This window comes from Zeus faber, assembly GCF_960531495.2.
Source record: "Zeus faber genome assembly, chromosome: 3".
Lineage (NCBI taxonomy): Eukaryota > Metazoa > Chordata > Actinopteri > Zeiformes > Zeidae > Zeus > Zeus faber.
In genome coordinates, this window is record NC_137190.1 from 23,474,513 (window position 1) to 23,492,690 (window position 18,178).

The 18,178-nt window shown below is 42.6% G+C and overlaps 1 protein-coding gene across 2 annotated transcripts in view; it reads left to right on the forward strand.

The window, feature by feature from the left end:
- Positions 1–17,479, forward strand: part of LOC307227722 (CD82 antigen-like) — a 19,487-nt gene extending 2,008 nt beyond the window's left edge. For both annotated transcript variants that reach the window (XM_079997140.1, XM_079997139.1), the window contains exons 2-9: positions 8,162–8,234; positions 8,949–9,021; positions 13,865–13,989; positions 14,316–14,390; positions 15,283–15,381; positions 15,647–15,820; positions 15,927–16,010; positions 16,151–17,479. In XM_079997140.1, the coding sequence (XP_079853266.1) occupies positions 8,172–8,234; positions 8,949–9,021; positions 13,865–13,989; positions 14,316–14,390; positions 15,283–15,381; positions 15,647–15,820; positions 15,927–16,010; positions 16,151–16,228 (771 nt within the window). In that variant the 5' untranslated portion in view covers positions 8,162–8,171 and the 3' untranslated portion in view covers positions 16,229–17,479. The remainder of the gene's footprint in view (positions 1–8,161; positions 8,235–8,948; positions 9,022–13,864; positions 13,990–14,315; positions 14,391–15,282; positions 15,382–15,646; positions 15,821–15,926; positions 16,011–16,150) is intronic.
- Positions 17,480–18,178: the final 699 nt, after the last annotated feature.

Consider the following 18,178-nt stretch of genomic DNA (forward strand, 5'->3'; position numbering starts at 1 on the left):
CACAACCTGTCTACCCTGTTCATGAATTACCCTGCAGCGAGTGGTGAGGCTCGTCGGGCTGCAACCACTTGAATGCCTACCTAACAGTTCACGCACAAAAAATGCCAGTATTTGGCCAAGTGGATTGTTTCCTCCTTAGTTTTGTTTTTACTTTTGCTTCACACGTCCTTTAAAATCTAGCCTGACACAAACACACTGACTGACTGATCTTTAATACTTTCTTTTTAGCGATCCATTGGGTACAGTATCTTGATGCTGGGTAGGGAGTGAGTGAGTGAGTGAGTGTGTGTGTGTGTGTGTGTGTGTGTGTGTGTGTGTGTGTGTGTGTGTGTGTGTGTGTGTGTGTGTGTGTGTGTGTGTGTGTGTGTGTGTGTGTGTGTGTGTGTGTGTGTGTGCGCGCTCTTGAACCCCTCCCTGCACATTGACAGTACACCATATCGTTTTATTGACACCCACCATCGCAACCCTCCCCCACTTTGCTCTGACCCCTCACGCAACCCTTATCACAATTTTTAGTTTTTTTTTTTTCACTTCCCCCTTATTAGATTGAGGTTTGAAATGCTCAGGATAGTTTCACGTCTTCAGCAATAGGGAACAGGCGGTTCGGGTGTCACGCAGACATAGTTTCGTGGTTGAGTGAAAAGGAATTTATTTTTGTCGTTGTTGTGCTGAGGAAATGTAAAGCCAGAGTGTTCCAGCCTTTGTATTATCACAGACTGCAGCACATAAAATGTTCATGAGTGAGTATTAGGCTCACAGAAAAAAAGTACCCCTTTGTTTCCAGAATAAAGCAGAGCCAGCGAGCAGAGCAAGGCGCACCGCAGCCGCCCCCCCCCCCCCCCCGCCCACCAGCGTTAAGCGGTGTATACAGTGCACGGACGGAAAATAAATAATATAGTTAAATAGATAAATACATCTACAATTAAAATCACATTGTTAGCTCGCTTGTTTTCGATTAGAGGTCGCTCTCGCTTTGCCAAAAAAAAACAAAAAAAACAGCACATGCTAAACAGGGAACCCCTGCACGCCTTCTAACGGCCCGGTGGCAAGGGCCCCGAGTCCTGGCACCGGTCTGCGGCCCAGTGGTTGGGAACCCCTGCCTTGGTGTCAAGTTTTTGCTCTTGTTGGAAGAGGAAAAGTACGTTTGAAAGATGCCATTGTTGTGGGAGTGATGCGAAGCAGGGCCCTGTTCCCCAGACTCTGAGACAAGAAGCGGTGTTATCTGTTGCTTATCTTTGGAGGTGTGTGTGTGTGTGTGTGTGTGTGTGTGTGTGTGTGTGTGTGTGTGTGTGTGTGTGTGTGTGTGTGTGTGTGTGTGTGTGTGTGTGTGTGTGTGTGTGTGTGTGTGTGTGTGTCCATCAGATGGGGAGGGTTGGCTCCCAAATGACTTCCAGCGGTGTGTTGGTGCACACACAGACATCTGCACACAGCATTTTCTCCGCGTGTTTAGGTCTCAGCTACAGCAGTTGAAGGCATTTGTCCCTTTCTATGCTCAAGACCAAACAAACACATGCGTCTTTCCATCCCACCCCAATGTGGCTCTGGCTGACCACATAAGCAGACAAACACAAAACACAATCCGATCAAACACAATTTGAATATAGCCAGGCTGAAGTTTGACAGTGACCAAGAGCCTGCGAGGGAATTAATAAACAAATCACAAAAATCGTCCTTACACTCTCTGAATATGAAACTTCACCTATTTTTTTTTCCCCCAAACTCCTGATTTATTTAAATTTGGCCGTTTATGATGAATATTTACTATTCATGAAAAGAACTGTAATAGAAGTCTGAGCATTAAAAAGTTAAAATGGTCTCATTATGCACCGTATCTCCTGTACGCAGCCAGAGTCGGTTGTTGCTACCCAGGAGATTGACTTTATACATCACACAAACGTCACTATGGAAAAGTGTGGTAGACATTAGACTAGATTAGCCCCTTCAGGTCATTTACCTCTTCGTTAGTTTCCAAACTCTGCTGATGACCACCTGTCAAAGGGTTCCGTAATGGTGACCAAATGTTAGAATGCGCGTCGACATTTTCTGCCTTTTAGATACCATTGATTTCCCCTTGAGATTGTTCGTTAATTATTGAGAAAGCACAGGTCACTGAATAATTATGGACCGCTTCAGCCGTGTGTGTGTGTGTGTGTGTGTGTGTGTGTGTGTGTGTGTGTGTGTGTGTGTGTGTGTGTGTGTGTGTGTGTGTGTGTGTGTGTGTGTGTGTGTGTGTGTGTGTGTGTGTGTGTGTGTGTGTGTGTGTGTGTGTGTGTGTGTTGGTCTGAGACGGGTTGTCCCAAGGTCTCTTATCTCTGACCCTGACATCATCATGAGTCAGCCATGAATATAAAGTAACATGCAGATGTACTATGTGCAGAAATGTGTCACTAGAAACAGAATTTAATCATTTATATTTGAATATGAGTTGCTTAACGTGAATAATTTAATTAAAAAATAATAATTTTTAACACATAATTTGTATTGTTTAACTTGAATAACTGCATTGAAAGACTGAATCCGAATATCATGTTTGGAAATTGAATTTATTAGTTTTGAACTGAATTACAAAAAACTTGAAACTGAATGTAGCATTATGAAATTGAATTCATTTGCTCTGAAACTGTGTTTTATCCTCACCGAAAACTCATTCAGTTCTCACAATTCAAATTAAATTCTTGAAAATTCTCAATTTCAGTTTACTGAGACACATCCGGGTCAATCCAGTGCATATTCTTCGTTTATCCTTAAATTTTAATTTTAATTTTTAATTTATTTATTTATTTTTTTAACTAGATTCATACCAAAGCAAGATAGGGCTAAAAATCCAAAGATAAAATGCTTAACATTATTTTTATATAATGAACATTACATAGTTCAAGTTCAAGAGATTATTTGTCACATACATACACATACGGTCATACATATATGCAGTGAAATGTCATGACACCCGGTGATTATGCACAAACTCTATAAGCTCGAAAAATACTCAAATGAGCGCAGTCGACACGCGCTGCTTGCGCAGGCGGCCGCAAGGGGCGGCGCCACAATCGCGATTCCGGGTTCTATAATAAGGGTAAACAAATCTGACAGATTGGTGGACATAGCACTCGTAATAAGTAAGAAGTGAACAATAAGCAACAAGTGCAGCTGCCTGAATTAACATTTCACTTCTCTAAAATTTTGATTAAAAACAAAATAAATACCGCAAGTTGGCCTAAATCGAAATTAACAATCATGTTTTTGGTGTTGCCCATCTTCAGAGCGTCTCATAATGGATGGATGAATATTTACCGTCTGCTTTGGGTCAGAACTTAAACATCCAGAGAAACGCCAAACTAGCGATGTTTGTGGCCGTGTTGCCAACAATACCTTAGGTATCAGGTGTCATTATATATCATACAAGATCCAGTATCATCTTTGCCTCCTCTGATATTCTCGTTTTGGAAGAGGCCGCCACTCTTCAAGTGCAACCCACCCAGGGCGGAGGGGGCGGGGCTTCTTACTATATCGAGAAACCTAACTGGCGAGAGGTCCAAGTTCAAGAGATTAATTGTCGCATACATATCCTGTACATACAGTCATACATATATCCGGTGAAATGTCATGACACCCGGTGATTACGCACAATAAGCTCTATGAGCTCTAAAAATACTAAAATGTGTGTAATCGACATGAGGCGCTCACGCATGCGGCCGCAAGGGGCGGCGCCACAATCGCGATTCTGCGTTCTATAATTATATAATACAATTAATTGTCTGTGCAAGTGCAACTTCGACTCAAATGTTTTACGGTCACAATTCATCTCGTAGTTGGTTGGCTTGGTTCCGGGCTTAAAACTCTTTCATGCCGTATAAGGATTTACCGAAACGTCAAAAGAGTCCCTTCTAAAAGTGGGCGGTCACCGCTGAGCTCCACAGCGGTTACAGTGCGTAAAAGGGAGTTCCGTGAATCTGCACTCGATTGCTCTCCCCTCAACCACCCGGATGTGTCTCCGTAAACTGAAATTGAATTGTGAGAACTGAATGAATTTTCAGTGAGGATCAAAAACAGTTTCAGAGCAAATAAATTAAATCTCATAAAAATGATATTCTGTTTCAAGTTAATTGGAATTCACTTCCAAACGAATTCAGCCAATTTCAACTTGCTATTCGGATTCAGTTTTTCCAGTTCAGTTATTCCAATTAAACATTACAAATTCAAATGGTGTGATTCAAATTCAGATATTTTTTTTTTTTTAATGCAATTATTCAAGTTGAGCTTTTCAAATATAATTGTTTAAAAATTCAGTTTCTAGTGACACATATTTCTGCCCATAATGTACTGACATGCAGATAAACCTGAACTGTTCTCTTATCTTGGAGCCAAGTTGCCCCCCCCCCCCCTTCTCTGTGGAACGTGGTGTCATTCAGTGCAAATGAGCGGCCGCTGCTGTGCCTGGTACAGCGCCGGGCAGGGAGTGCTGTGGTGTGGTGCTCGTGACATCAAGCATGGTGGAGTGGACAGGCCCGCTTGTCCAGATTCATAAAGAAACCGAAACGAGTCATCTGATCTGTTCACAACAGGGGAGGAGGGAGAGCATAGGAGAGCATAAAATGTGTAGACTCAAGAATATGGGTAGGCGGGCTTCCACCGCATCCAAGCACCACGTCAGCTGACTTTGTTTTGATGAGTTCACCGTGGTAAAACCCAATCTAGAGAGAAGTGGTCGATGAAATGAGCGAGTTGTGGCGATAGGTTGCCGTGAAAGGCAGCCCAGTTTCTGCGCTGTGTAATCGGACACTGTTGGCTTTGAGTGTCAAAAACCGCCAGGTTTGGTTGGATTCCTGGAACTGCATGAACAAAACGCTGTTGAAGTGACATAATAGAAACAGACAACGCTCCTGTACAGAAAGGAACTTTGTCTTGTGGCCCAGCCTGTAGCTTGGCTCGCATCCCCAAACACCCCCAACTTTATCACTGGTTACAGCTGTAACAATTATTAAAGAATGCTGTCATCACAATTATTTGAGCTGACCGCAATCATTTTAAAATATCGGTTTCTATCCAAATTTAAGGGTTAGGGTTTAGTGTTTGAGCCAGTGTTCGAATTGCTGCAATTAACAGAATATGATCTAGCTGAGTTTTGATTCCTTCAGTTGAGGGGAAATGAACGCCCGCCCTGAATTCTTATGTTCAGTGTCATATAATCACTCGGTGAGAGACGCGAGAGGGGAGTTGCTGTTGTCATCTCCTTTAAACAAGGTTTTGTTTCGTGGCCTTTCACTGCATGCTGCATAATGAGGTTCTCAAAAGGATTTTCTCTGTGCAATTAGATTCCGCGGAGAAGCCAAGAGACCTTTTGTTCTGAAACTCAAAAATGTCTGTTATGGTGCCAAAGCCAGCAATGTTGCAGAATTGGTCCAGTTTATCTCAAACATTGTAAATGTGTAATGGTGGGTCTTGCACTTTAGAAAGCTTTCCTCGTGAATTTGTCTCTCGTGCTGTTCTTTACTGAAGCTTTGGTTCTTTTCAACCCCCCCCCCCCAGACATTTTAAAGTGATGCACAGTACAGAGTTTCCGTTAGAACAACTTGGTGCCGGTCAACGTGTCCTGGAAGATTTCAATTTCCCGAAGAAATGGTAGAGATTCCGGTCAAATATTATCTGTGTTTATTGAGCTCAAAAACAATTGATAAGTAATATAATAATATAATCATTTTTTTTATTGAATATTTAAAATAAAATATGTCCTGTCAGTTAGCGCTATTTTAAAAATAAATAAATATTACAAATACTACTACTTGAAATCAATTAATTTCCGTTCTTGAACAATGTAGGTAACAATGAACAAGTGCAGCCGCTTTCATTAACATTTCACTAAAATAACATTTTGATCAAATACAAAAACAAAATAAACATGGCAAATAGGTCTAAATAAATAATAAAGTTTGTGGTGTTGTCTGACTTCGTCGGGACGTCCCGTTGACATATTTTACACAATAAATATTTACCGGCTGCTTTGAATATCCAAAAAAAAAAAACACGCCAAACTATGGATATATGTGTCCCAACAATACATCATCTTTCTGTTTCTCCTCAGAGTTGTAGACACTGTGGCTCTGTCTCCGCTCCGTGTGGACTGTGTTTACAAGCGCAACCTGTCCACGGGGGAGGGGGCGGGGCTTAGCTCTATGTCGACAAACGTGATTGGTCAGAGCTAAAAGGTCAGCTTCAGCTCGGCCAAACTGATTGGCTTTCCGTTGCACCTTGCCCAACGCGGAAAATGAACAAATCGGCGGAATTTCTTTTATCGAAATGATCGAGTCTGTTTTATTTCGACATTGAGGAAAAAAATATGCCGATAATTATGATAATTTTATCACCCAGCACTCATTCAGACTGCTAAGAGGGAATTATTTTCACCGGACATTATGAGATTTAAATATGTAGAACTTCAACAGATCAGTCAAAAAACGGTAAATACCTGATAAGGGAAATGCTGGCACAGTATAAACCATTACTGTGCATAATGGATTGCTAGGGGTGTAAGGTTTCACCGATACGAATCGGAATGCGGTTTTGACGTTAAAGATGCGACGACATCGATACGCAAATATATTTATGAAATATATCTATTTGAAGGTAAGCAATGCCCCTTTTACAGAGTTACCTTATTTTAATATTTTAATTTAATATGGAAAATGAATGTCTACATTCAACAAATGTTAAGAACTGCATCGACTGGTTCCGTATTAAAATGTATCGTCCCTGAATCTTAGCATGGCCCAAGTATATAGATATGTTTCTGATTGTCCCTCATACTGTACCCAAGCTTTTGGACTAAATTGAAACAGTGGTTCCCCGGTTACATTGTTGTTTTTTTTTGTTGGTGTAGCCTTTGCAATACTAGAGGATGTCCTGTACTGATCTGTATCACTTAGTATCCAGGACCACACACACACGCATGCACACACATAGAATAACTGGCACAGGCCATGTTATAACAGTAACCCATTTGCTGTGGCTTGGGAACTTGGGTCGTCACCAGCTGCAGGAGCGCGGTGCTCGCGCTCCAGACAGCGGCGCCGGTGGGAACAATTGAACCATCCGTCCAAAACTCACACACACATCGATAGATTTATTGGACAGCGAGATGTCATAACTGTATAGAGGGACAGGGAGTAAAAGAATGTAGGACCGGGACTGATGGATTTAAGATTAAGGGCAGTTTAGAGAAATCAAGCGAGGCAGAGAGATGAGGCCGTGCGAAGAAGTCATCTAAGTTGCGTTCGTTTAAGAAGTAGTTTTCATTTAGTTGTTTTTTTTTTTTTTTTTTTTTTTTTAATCATGTGGACCAGACGTGTTGGAGAGGTTAGGCATCCTTTACATTGCCGTTATGTTCTGCTAGTGGTGCGGGTTGTAATCCTAGTGATTTTAGAGCCCCCGGCCCCTATCATGACCATCCAGGCCAGCTTAGCCATGTAGGGCTGTGTGCGCCATGCATCTGTCACTGCTCATCACATCAGCCTCATCCCCACAGCAAATCTACACACACACACACACACACACACACACACACACACACACACACACACACACACACACACACACACACACACACACACACACACACACACACACACACACACACACACACACACATGCACGCTACAGCTGCATACTGTATTGTTGATGTATTGTTTTTATTGTTTGATATGATTTAGTCCAAACTTCCGTACCTGTCTATAATATAGTTAGTGCAATAGCTGTGAAACAAGAATTAAAACAGTCATTAGTGTAGATTCTCTTATGGTGCTAAAGGTAAACTGAAATTGAATCATGCAACTGGGGATCCCCGGAACCTATTGAAGAACCTCTGGGGGTCCCCGGACCTCATGTTGAGAACCACTGTGGTAGTAGAGAAATAGTTGTTACTACAAAGCTTATGATTGCAATACCAGGTTTATCAGTTCATCACAAGTTTTCCCTTGTTGTGCAACCACAACACACACGCTCCAACAGTCACAAGCACACATGTTGTTCTCCTACTAGTGAATTGCTCTGCCATGTTATAATTTAATATTTGTGGTTCATGGTTTTTCTACCTGTACTAAATTGCATTTAATCTCTGGGGATGTGCTTTTGAAACACGACTCAACTTGAGACGTTACTGTTTTCCCAGATCCGGCACCATGGGGGAAGGCTGCACCAGGGCAACCAAGTACTTCCTCTTCATCTTCAACCTCATCTTCTTTGTGAGTATTCTCCCTTCATCAGTGCTCCATAGTGTGGAGTCAGTAGCGATCTACCAATATGGTACTGGTATTGGATACCCTGCTAAAATAGGGCAACTGTGCAATAGAATGTATTTGATACTCAAATCAATCAAAACAACAGCCACAATGTGCAAAATATGGGGATAAAGCTATGTTTTGCTTATATTTGACCCTCCTCAGCACGGTGGGTCTCTCTAAAGGAGAAAGGGACCCCAAGTAAATCTAGAAAGTTCTGTAAAAGTAATGCAATTGAAATGGCGCTTGGTACTGATACCCTAGGACTTAGGATCCATACTGGCAGTGACCGAGTGGTGTCGGTTCAACCCTAGGACTCCCTATTGGCAACAACGGCTCACGTACTGTCTTCATGATCTCTGTCCACTCTGGCTCTCACTATCTCTCTTCCACACGCCGTCTCTCTTTTCTACAGTCTTAACTAAAGTGCAGATTCATTTTGGGGCCTGGTGACCAGGGTTATCTGGGTACCAACAACAGGCACATAAACTTAATGTGTGTCAGGTCATACGTTTGCGTGCACACAAGCCCCTTTTGTTCACATATGTGCACACAGGCCAAGGTACACCAACACGAGCCGCTGCACGCTGAAAAGTAATCCCTGAGCATTCTTCCAGACATGTTATAAAAAGAAAAAACTGCTTCACTTCAGGTAATCCATCTTTCTCCCCTCCACAGCTGTTTGGGGCCGTCATCATGGGCTTTGGCCTGTGGCTCCTTCTAGACAATCAGAGCTTCATAGCTGTCCTGCGTAAGTGCCTGTTTCAAATTTAACATACGTTTTGAATTAAGCATGCGTTGACTTCCATTTGCCATTGCAGCGCAGAGCCAATGTCTTTGCTAAATGCCACGATTATGTTTTCTCTTTTAGTTGGTATTGATAAGTACTTTTAGTGTGTGTGTGTGTGTGTGTGTGTGTGTGTGTGTGTGTGTGTGTGTGTGTGTGTGTGTGTGTGTGTGTGTGTGTGTGTGTGTGTGTGTGTGTGTGTGTGTGTGTGTGTGTGTGTGTGTGTGTGTGTGTAAAAAAATTTACACTTAGTTTTACTTTTTCTGGGAATGTCAGTATCCGTCTCCTGTCTTTTGTCCTGACTTAAATGGTATTGCATAATATTCCGATACCATTTTTTCCTTCCCAATTCGGATACCTGCACTTGCGTGTCGGCCGATACGAGTACCCCTCTGATACCAGTACGTTTAAAAATATATATTGTATATATATTATTTTTTAACACCTGTACACTATTAACCCTGTATGGATGTGATATGATTGCTGTCATTGTTGTATGGCCTGGCTCAGGTTAAACCCTTTGTAAAACATGAACAAATGCATAGAGGGAATGAATGCCATAGAACCTTTCTTTTATTATCTAGTTTGACGGTCAGTCATAACTGAAAAAGAACATAAATAAATAAATCGAGGAATAAATAACAATTCCTTTAAAAAAAACTGTTCAAGTGTACCCACAATTCAGTAAAATAAAAGATGTTTAAAATGTTCAATAGTACAGTAACGTATAAAACATTTGTATAACGTCAACTTAAAAACGAAACATTCAAAATAACGTCAATTACAGTGAAAAACAAAAAAGCCGCAGCTACACAGTAAACAAAAAATGATCGTCATTGACCTATGTTTGAGACAGTGTAGTGTCCTCTTTACGTTAATGTTTGTAACAGTGTAGTGTTTGCTTTACGTTAATGTTTGCAATGTAGTGTTGGCTTTACGTGACTGCTTTTGTGTTGTGAACTGTGTTGATTAAATGGAGTAAGCTCCGGCTACAGTATCTGTTATTCAACATAAAAATCCAAATTATCACGTGATAAATTACTTGATATCTGATCCGTGCTTAGACTCGCGTACTTGCCGATACCCGATCCAGCATTTTAGGCTGTACTGGCGGTATTTTCAATACTGGCATCGGTATCTGAACAACTCACAACCCACAAATCCTACTGAAAATAATTCCCTTCCCAATATTTAAGTACAGGTGGTATTAAAAATGAAACAAAACAACAAATGGCACACTGCTTTATTTATTTATTTCCCCTCCAGTGGAGCCTGTGTACATGTTCACTTGTGGAGTGAATGTAGGGCAACACAAATGGACTAACAATTAACAGAGTGAAAACAGGCCAAGCTCTGGCTGCAGGCTGCGTGTGTGTGTGTGTACTGTTACTGTTAGTACATCTATTTGAGAAAACATGTATTCGTGTTCTCCTAAATATTGCTTATTTCTTTCTTTCTTTCGTCCTGATTAAATGTGACTGAAAAATGTTATTTGGAGTCTCTCCTTACAGTCCAACGCGATGTTGTAAAGTAGAAGATTTGAGGAGCTACCAGCAGGTTTTTTTTTCTTTATATCTTCTATGAAAGAACAGTATTCGTAGACAGGAATTGGCCAGTCCAGTACAGATGAGTTTCCTCTGCGAAACTGTGCTAAAATACTGGATCTTCTCTCATCATACATACACTTTTAGTCCAAATGTATTCTGACATGGGACCAAGAAATACATTTAAAATGACATGCGTTCAGAATTTATGCATCATACCATATTGAGAAAGGCCAATGACCAGCATGCCAAACAAAATGTCAAACAATTTAAATTTTATACATTTAGATAATACAAATGTACGTGTGTGTGTAACATAGTGACGCATTCTCTATAGAAACTTGTAGTTGATCCGTCTTTAAGGTGTGTGTGTGTGTGTGTGTGTGTGTGTGTGTGTGTGTGTGTGTGTGTGTGTGTGTGTGTGTGTGTGTGTGTGTGTGTGTGTGTGTGTGTGTGTGTGTGTGTGTGTGTGTGTGTAACATTATGAACACAACTGGCCTGGCCTACGACTTAAGTTCTTTTTTTCTTCAGTAACATTCTCCCAGGGCTCACCGGGTACAGCCCACGATTTTCAAGGTTGAGTCTTTACCGCAGCGGCCCAGTTTTGATTCAAGCATGAGGCCCTTTGCTGCATGTCATCCCCTTGCTCTGTCCCCTGCCTTCCCCTTCTCTCCGCACTGACACTGTCCAATAAAGCATGAAAATGGCGAAAACAATTCTTAAAGAAAACCTAAAAAACGAACATTCTCCCGCCTATAACCCAACCTGTGGCCCGCATGACCGTAGTGCCACCCGCATGTAGCCACTTCTGCTGTAACCTCTCAGATGGCTCACAAAAACTCACAAATTGCAACCTATTTTATTGGTACAATAAACTCAAGACTTATCCATGAAGAAAGATGAGAAGAATATCATAGCAATAAAAAACAATCAACATTCATAGACATATGGGACTCCCCACTGAGAAACAGATGTCAAATGTTAAGTAAGATGGAATGGTGCAGTGAAGACAATGGATGAAGGGGATGGACTGAAATATAACCAGACATTGAGCGTTTGCAATGGAGAAAGATAAGACTGTAGGTTGGCGAGCGAGGCGCAGCTAGTGTGTCCTCAGAACGGGGATATTACTGAGGACATTGTCCCCACTCGTCCGTGGCCACGCTGCAGGTGGTCTCCGCGCAGACACTAGGCTCTTTCTGCTCGGCTCCCAGCATGCATCACATCAGCGCAATGCTCTCAGTGCCTTACTCATCAATACACACACTGACAACACAGCGCACACTGATCTAGCCAAGACAAGGAGAGAGAGGGAGATGTTGTGTGTGTGAAACAGAGAGTGGGTGAGCGTGATTGAGTAATTCTGAATTTTGGAGTGCTGTAATATGGCATGAACCACGAGGAAAAGTGGAAGAATTGCACAACTGTTGGAAGTGTAGTGGGCAGTTTGACTTTATATCTGGGCATAAATGAGATGCATTCATTGGATGATGATCGCCCAACGGCGCGTAGGGTTCTCTGATGAGCACAGAGATGAATCAATGAGCTCGGTGCAGCGTGTGAATGATGAAGTCAGTCCGCCACCAACCTCTGCTGCTGCTGCTGATGCTGCTGCTGCTGCTGTTGTTGTTGCTGCCCTTACCCCTTTTTGTTTAAGGTCTGTGACTCAGAATGGCTTCATCCGAGGGTGAGGAATCACGCCGTTATGAGTCTAGTAGCATGGGGAAATGGCGAAGATATAAATACTGATAGATACCACAATGTCTGCTTTTAAATCCCAGCTAACAGACCAAAACCCTTGTTTTCAGATTTCAGACCTTGTGTCGTGACCTACTTGTATTGTTTGGCCGCATAACATCATCACCCTTAATCTAGACTACAGCATTATGTATCACCATATGGCGTTGACTTAATTCGACCGCCATCAGATACCGCAGAGTGCTGCGATTGCGTGTATGAATTCAAGATTCAAACCTTTATTGTCCACTCCGTTGGAATTTGTGATTTACTTCCTGACGTAGATGTTCCTACTTGCACTTCTGCTCAGAAGGAGAAGTCTCGAGTCGGCGATCTAAACAAGAGGATGTTGACCCTTCACATATATACAGTATATGCTCCTGCGTGTGTGAACTCGCAGTCACACGCCCCGACACGTACAGTACATACACACATTAGCTCACACCGCCTCGCTCTCTCTCTCTCTCTCGCCAGCATTTTCCATCACATACAACTCAACGTTCTCTTTGCTTTTGGTCAGAGCGTTGTGCTTCATACCTTGGTTTACCCAACCACAAGGGTCTCCTGCTGATAGGGTCACAAGGTGTGTGTGTGTGTGTGTGTGTGTGTGTGTGTGTGTGTGTGTGTGTGTGTGTGTGTGTGCGTGTGCGCGTGTGATGCCACGTTGGCAAACGTCAACGCAGTGATGTGTTCATTCCACTTCCTGATGTGTGCAAACTTTGACGTGTTTACATATACGTAGGTTCTTTGTGTGAGCAGCAGAGGGGTTTAATTAGCCTTTTTGGGTTTTCAGGGGAGGGGGGCGTTCCAGCCATTACTCAGACGCTGCTTGGAGTTTGGAGGAAAAGAAAACGGTCAAAGAGGGATTCTTGGTTTCTGGGCTTTGAAGTCATCGCTAGGGTCTCGGACCCCGTGATGCCGCTGGAGGCTCTTCTTTTATGGACCCAAGTTTACCAGCAACCGCAACTGTTTCCACCTCCCCTTTTTTTTTTTTTTTTTTTTTTTTTTTTAATTCCCAGAATGCCAGGGGTTTGATGTCGTAGCCGAGGGTCCAAATTTACTGCACACTGCAAGTACACAACAGAAACTACAAACCTGTTTTGTGATCTCATCAGATTGGGTGACAGCACATTTCTCTGTGTCTGGAGTGTCACGTGGTGGTCCTGGCTGTCGGGGCCTCGGGTGGTTTCCCGTGCTTTAATGTAGTACAACGAAATATGTCTGTACTTCAGTGTCCCTTACCTTGGAGGTGTTTCATTGTCAGGCTGTTTATAAGTAAAGCTGTTTTGTTGATAGGTTTGTTATAACACGCCCCAGTGCATGACCTTAAAAGTGTTTTGTGGGGTTTGTGAAATGGCTGACCATTGCCAAACATTATCACACAGACAGTTCCATAACTGTCATCCCAAACGGTATTTCCCCCCGGGGTTTAATAACTTGTTCTCGTTTCCCTTTTAGACGGCGTGAATTTACACCTGTTACAACACAAAAGCTTCTTCATGTCTAATTCTCTGCTGTTTCTCCAGAGGATTCATCGATGGCTCTGAAGGTCGCCTCCTACATCCTGATCGGAGTGGGAGCGTTCTCCATGATCTTGGGCTTCCTGGGATGTTTGGGGGCCATTTATGAGATCCGCTGTCTTCTGGGCCTGGTACGCTCTTTCTCTCTCTCTCTCTGTGTGTGTATGTGTGTGTGTGTGTGTGTGTGTGTGTGTGTGTGTGTGTGTGTGTGTGTGTGTGTGTGTGTGTGTGTGTGTGTGTGTGTGTGTGTGTGTGTGTGTGTGTGTGTGTGTGTGTGTGCCTGCCTACTCACTGGTGCGGCACAGATATAACCACACAGAGTTGAAACTACTAATCTTTTTATTATTCCAACCACAATTCTCACAGGTGTGGTTATTCATTTGCATATTACTCTGAAATGTGCAGTAATGTATTTATGTGTTGCGTCTTCCACTAAACCTTCCCGTGATTCCCGCAGTACTTCACCTGCCTCCTGTTGATCCTCTTGGCCCAGGTGGCGGCCGGAGCACTCATCTACTTCCAGAAAGACTTGGTGAGTGATGTCATTTCCTTTTTATATATTATTCACCAAAGCAATTTTTCCCACTGGTGCCATAAATAAGGGAATGCAGTTTTAGTCTCAAACAAAACTGAAAACAAAGGTCAGCATTTGTGGAGCAGCGCCCCCTGGTGTCTAGTTTGATGTACTGTGGCCCTACACTGGAATACAGTGATGGAAATGCCAGAGGTCTGTCTGCGGGTGTGAAAAGCATCTGCTGTTTTGGGGGGGGGTGTTATGAAAGCTCTGAGGTGAAGCATGGCAGCTCTAACGTGCACAAGTTGGACACAAACACAGATACACTTAGAAAAAAAAAAAACAGACCACGAAAAAAACACATGGTTTCATGCCAAGGAACTTAAACACACACTATCTGATGTCTTATCTTGATGCAGACAGGAATCGCAGCACAGAGACGGTAATTCCAGAAGGCCTTGTTGTGTCAAACACATTTAAGGAATGATCCGTCCAGCGGTTTCCCAGAGGAGCCGCACAAAGCCAAATCTGAGTAGAGCTTGTTGTAAAAAGTTGGATTCCTGTGACCCAGAGTGTACGCACACACGATCCCTGCTTATTTCATCCAAGCAGTCGTTGGAAGCTTTTTTTTTTTTTTTTTTTTTGACTGTGGATTGAGCCGTTGCTCTGCCAAATTTAATTCCAAGACTTTTTTTTCAGGCCTGCTTTTTCACTATTTTCTGCTCGGCTGATCTCCATGAGCTTCCTGAATGCTTTACTGCTTTTCCAGCCCCTTCGGCGAGCCATCAGACATGAAGTTTTATTCCATCTGGTGTCACACGTATAGCCTGTCGGAGAACAGGCAAACGCTGCATCTTTCCTTAAATGTATCTGTGTCATCCTCCGGTCCCCGCCCGTCTCTTTGTCTCAGGTAAACAACGAGATGTCCAAGATTGTGACTCAGGTCCTGGACAGCTACCCCGGCAAAAACACAACCACGGAGCAGGCTTGGGACTATATCCAGAAGACGGTGAGCGAAACTGCCCCGATCTGATCCGAACAAACAAAGGAACAAGGCTCAGATTAAATACAGATGGTAATAGAAACTGAAACCTGGGGAGCTCCAGGGACATCTCCCATGACGCTGACCCTTCAGGTGAACGTTGCTAATGCACGGATGAAGCGTGGCCTCCATGACCAGCGGTATATCCTGTGCTTGCATGGTGCGGTTCCTTGTGGTCCAGAGCCACCATCCTGTTTCACCTCCCTCTTCCTCCCTCTCTCCCCGGATGCAGATGGAGTGCTGCGGTTGGAGTGGTCACATGGACTGGAGCGGTAACATGGTCATCGTCAACAGCTCCCAGTTGCTGTTCCCCTGCTCCTGTCAGAACGTGTCCGTGGCGCTGGGGAACTTCTCCGACAGCGGCTTCTGCGAGGCCCAGACGCCCGACTGGCCCGTGTACGACGTGGTAAGAGCTTCCTGGGCGTCTGCCTCCCGCCGCCAGTGGATCGGTCCTTTCGTCGCCTCCATTTGTTTTGTGTCCGACTGACTGTCCCTTCCCGTGTTCTTCGCAGGGTTGTTCGGCCAGCGTGGAGAGTTGGCTCCTCACCAACATCTGGGTCATCCTGGGCATCTGTCTGGCAGTGGCGGTGATCGAGGTACAATAACCGCGACGTCCAAACCATATTTTTGTTTTCTCGTATCAGCAGGGAAGTCGGGGTCTTAAGGCCATGACTCTCTCCGGGACTGGGAGTTTTAAGAGCCCCGGTTCTAATCTCTGGTCCGTTTCCCTTCGCAGCTGCTGGGGATGATCCTCTCCATCTCCCTGTGCAGGAACGTACGCACAGAATACTACACCAAAGTGGCAAAGTATTAACAGCCGGAAGGAGGAAGTAACTCTTTACATTCCCAAACTGCCGATGCACAAAAATGGAGAACCAGGGCGTGAGCCAGATAACGAAACGGAATAGGAACTAAGAGATGATGGTTTTTGCCTTTTTTTTTTTTTTTTTTTTTTTTCGGGTGACGTTCTGTCCAAATGTAATCCCTCGTGTTGGGTTCTTCCTTCAAGGCACATTTCTTTCTTTTTTTCGTGAAATATTTGTTCCTCTCCAGATCTTTTGCCGCACTTAAGAGTTTTTTAGTTTGGAACTGAGCATCAGAAAGCGGTGCTCAGAATGTTCTCATTTAATTTGGATTAAGTTCAGAGGAGATGTTTGGTTACGTGGAGGAGTGGGTGAAATCAAGGCAGGGTGTTATTTAGATGAAGCTTGTCCCTGTGCAGGGCACCGTCAGCTTTGAGGATATAAAGATATTGTAGAATATTAGTTTCCGAGATTGAACACAAATGTTTAACTGCGATCTGAAGACAGTTTTGTAGTTCCTTTCAAATAGGAAAACTTGGAAGATCACCTGCGGTTTAATGTTATGTGCACCAGTCTTTTAAGTTTTGTAAATATTTTTGTTTTTCTTTTCTTTTTTTTTGTATATTTTATATAATTTTAGTCGTGTGTGAATTTTAATCCAGAAATATTTCCACAGTTTTCTTACAAGCTGGTTACTCACTTTTAAACCATTTTTTGTTTTATACATCATCCTGTATTAAGTTTGGATTTTATTTTTTATATCATTTTGTTAAGGTAATACAAATAATGGTGTACTAAAAGGGACCAATTTTCATACAAGTTTGACATCGAGTTGATTATGGACAACATCCCAGGAGAAGCTCCTATGAAAAGTTTTATTTACGAAGTGATTTACTACAAAGATACATTTACGTTGAACCCATTTTTAAAGACACAAGTTTGAGTCAAACATTTATTTAAAAAAGGGGGGGTGAAGCTCCATCCAAGAAAAAGAAATGTCTTCATACAATAAATCTTTTGAACTGTTTATGTACATTTTTAACTTTAAGCAAAGGTCTTTGATATGTTGTTTTTATAATGTACAAAAGATACTGTTTTGTTTTGTGTACAGTATATATATGAAAGGCTTTCCATTAATCGTCACATAAATTCTGAAAGCGTAGGACAGTAAAGTTGGTCAAACCTCTGTTGGCTAGATGGAGTATTTAATGTACTCACGACATTGATTCTGTTTCATTTTGCCAATAAACTGATTAGATATATTCTCTTTTGTGTGTGGTTTCTCAGTGAAATCCGTCCAGTCCAGTCAGTTCCTCCTTTTATAATATACTTGGCAGTTCACACACATACTGTTGGGAACAGTAAAAAATAAGCCTGCCAGAGGTGTGTGCTTTCTTTCTTATCAAGTTTCTCACCTCTTTGGGAAAGTGGCCAGCTGCTGACTGGTAAGAGAGACTGTCAGAGACACACACACACACACACACACCCCTGAGATCCATGCAATTCTGGAAGTCAGTTTTGGTGACTTTAAATACAGACATGTGAGATACTCTCATACACATGAGTTATTAATAGTAAATATATTAAAATTGCAATACACAGGTGAAATATTTGCATTATACATTATGCAAAGTGTTGTATTCTAGTGTTTCAAAGTGTTGGTACCAGGCAGTCGAGGTCCTGATGAACACAATGTACGGAGGGGTTTTACTTTTCTCCTGCTACTCTACACTTCTCCACTAGGGGGAGCAGCAGACCACGAGCGACAAACATCAGCAACAGCAACCAAACATTGGCCCAGTTCACTGTCAAATGTTATTCGTAACTGTTGGTTAGTTCACCCGTATAACCAAAATGTAATCATCTACATTTTCAGAATACTAAATTACATACACCGGTCAGCCACAACAATAAAACCACTGAAAGGTGAAGTGAATAACATTGATCATCTCGTTCCTGTG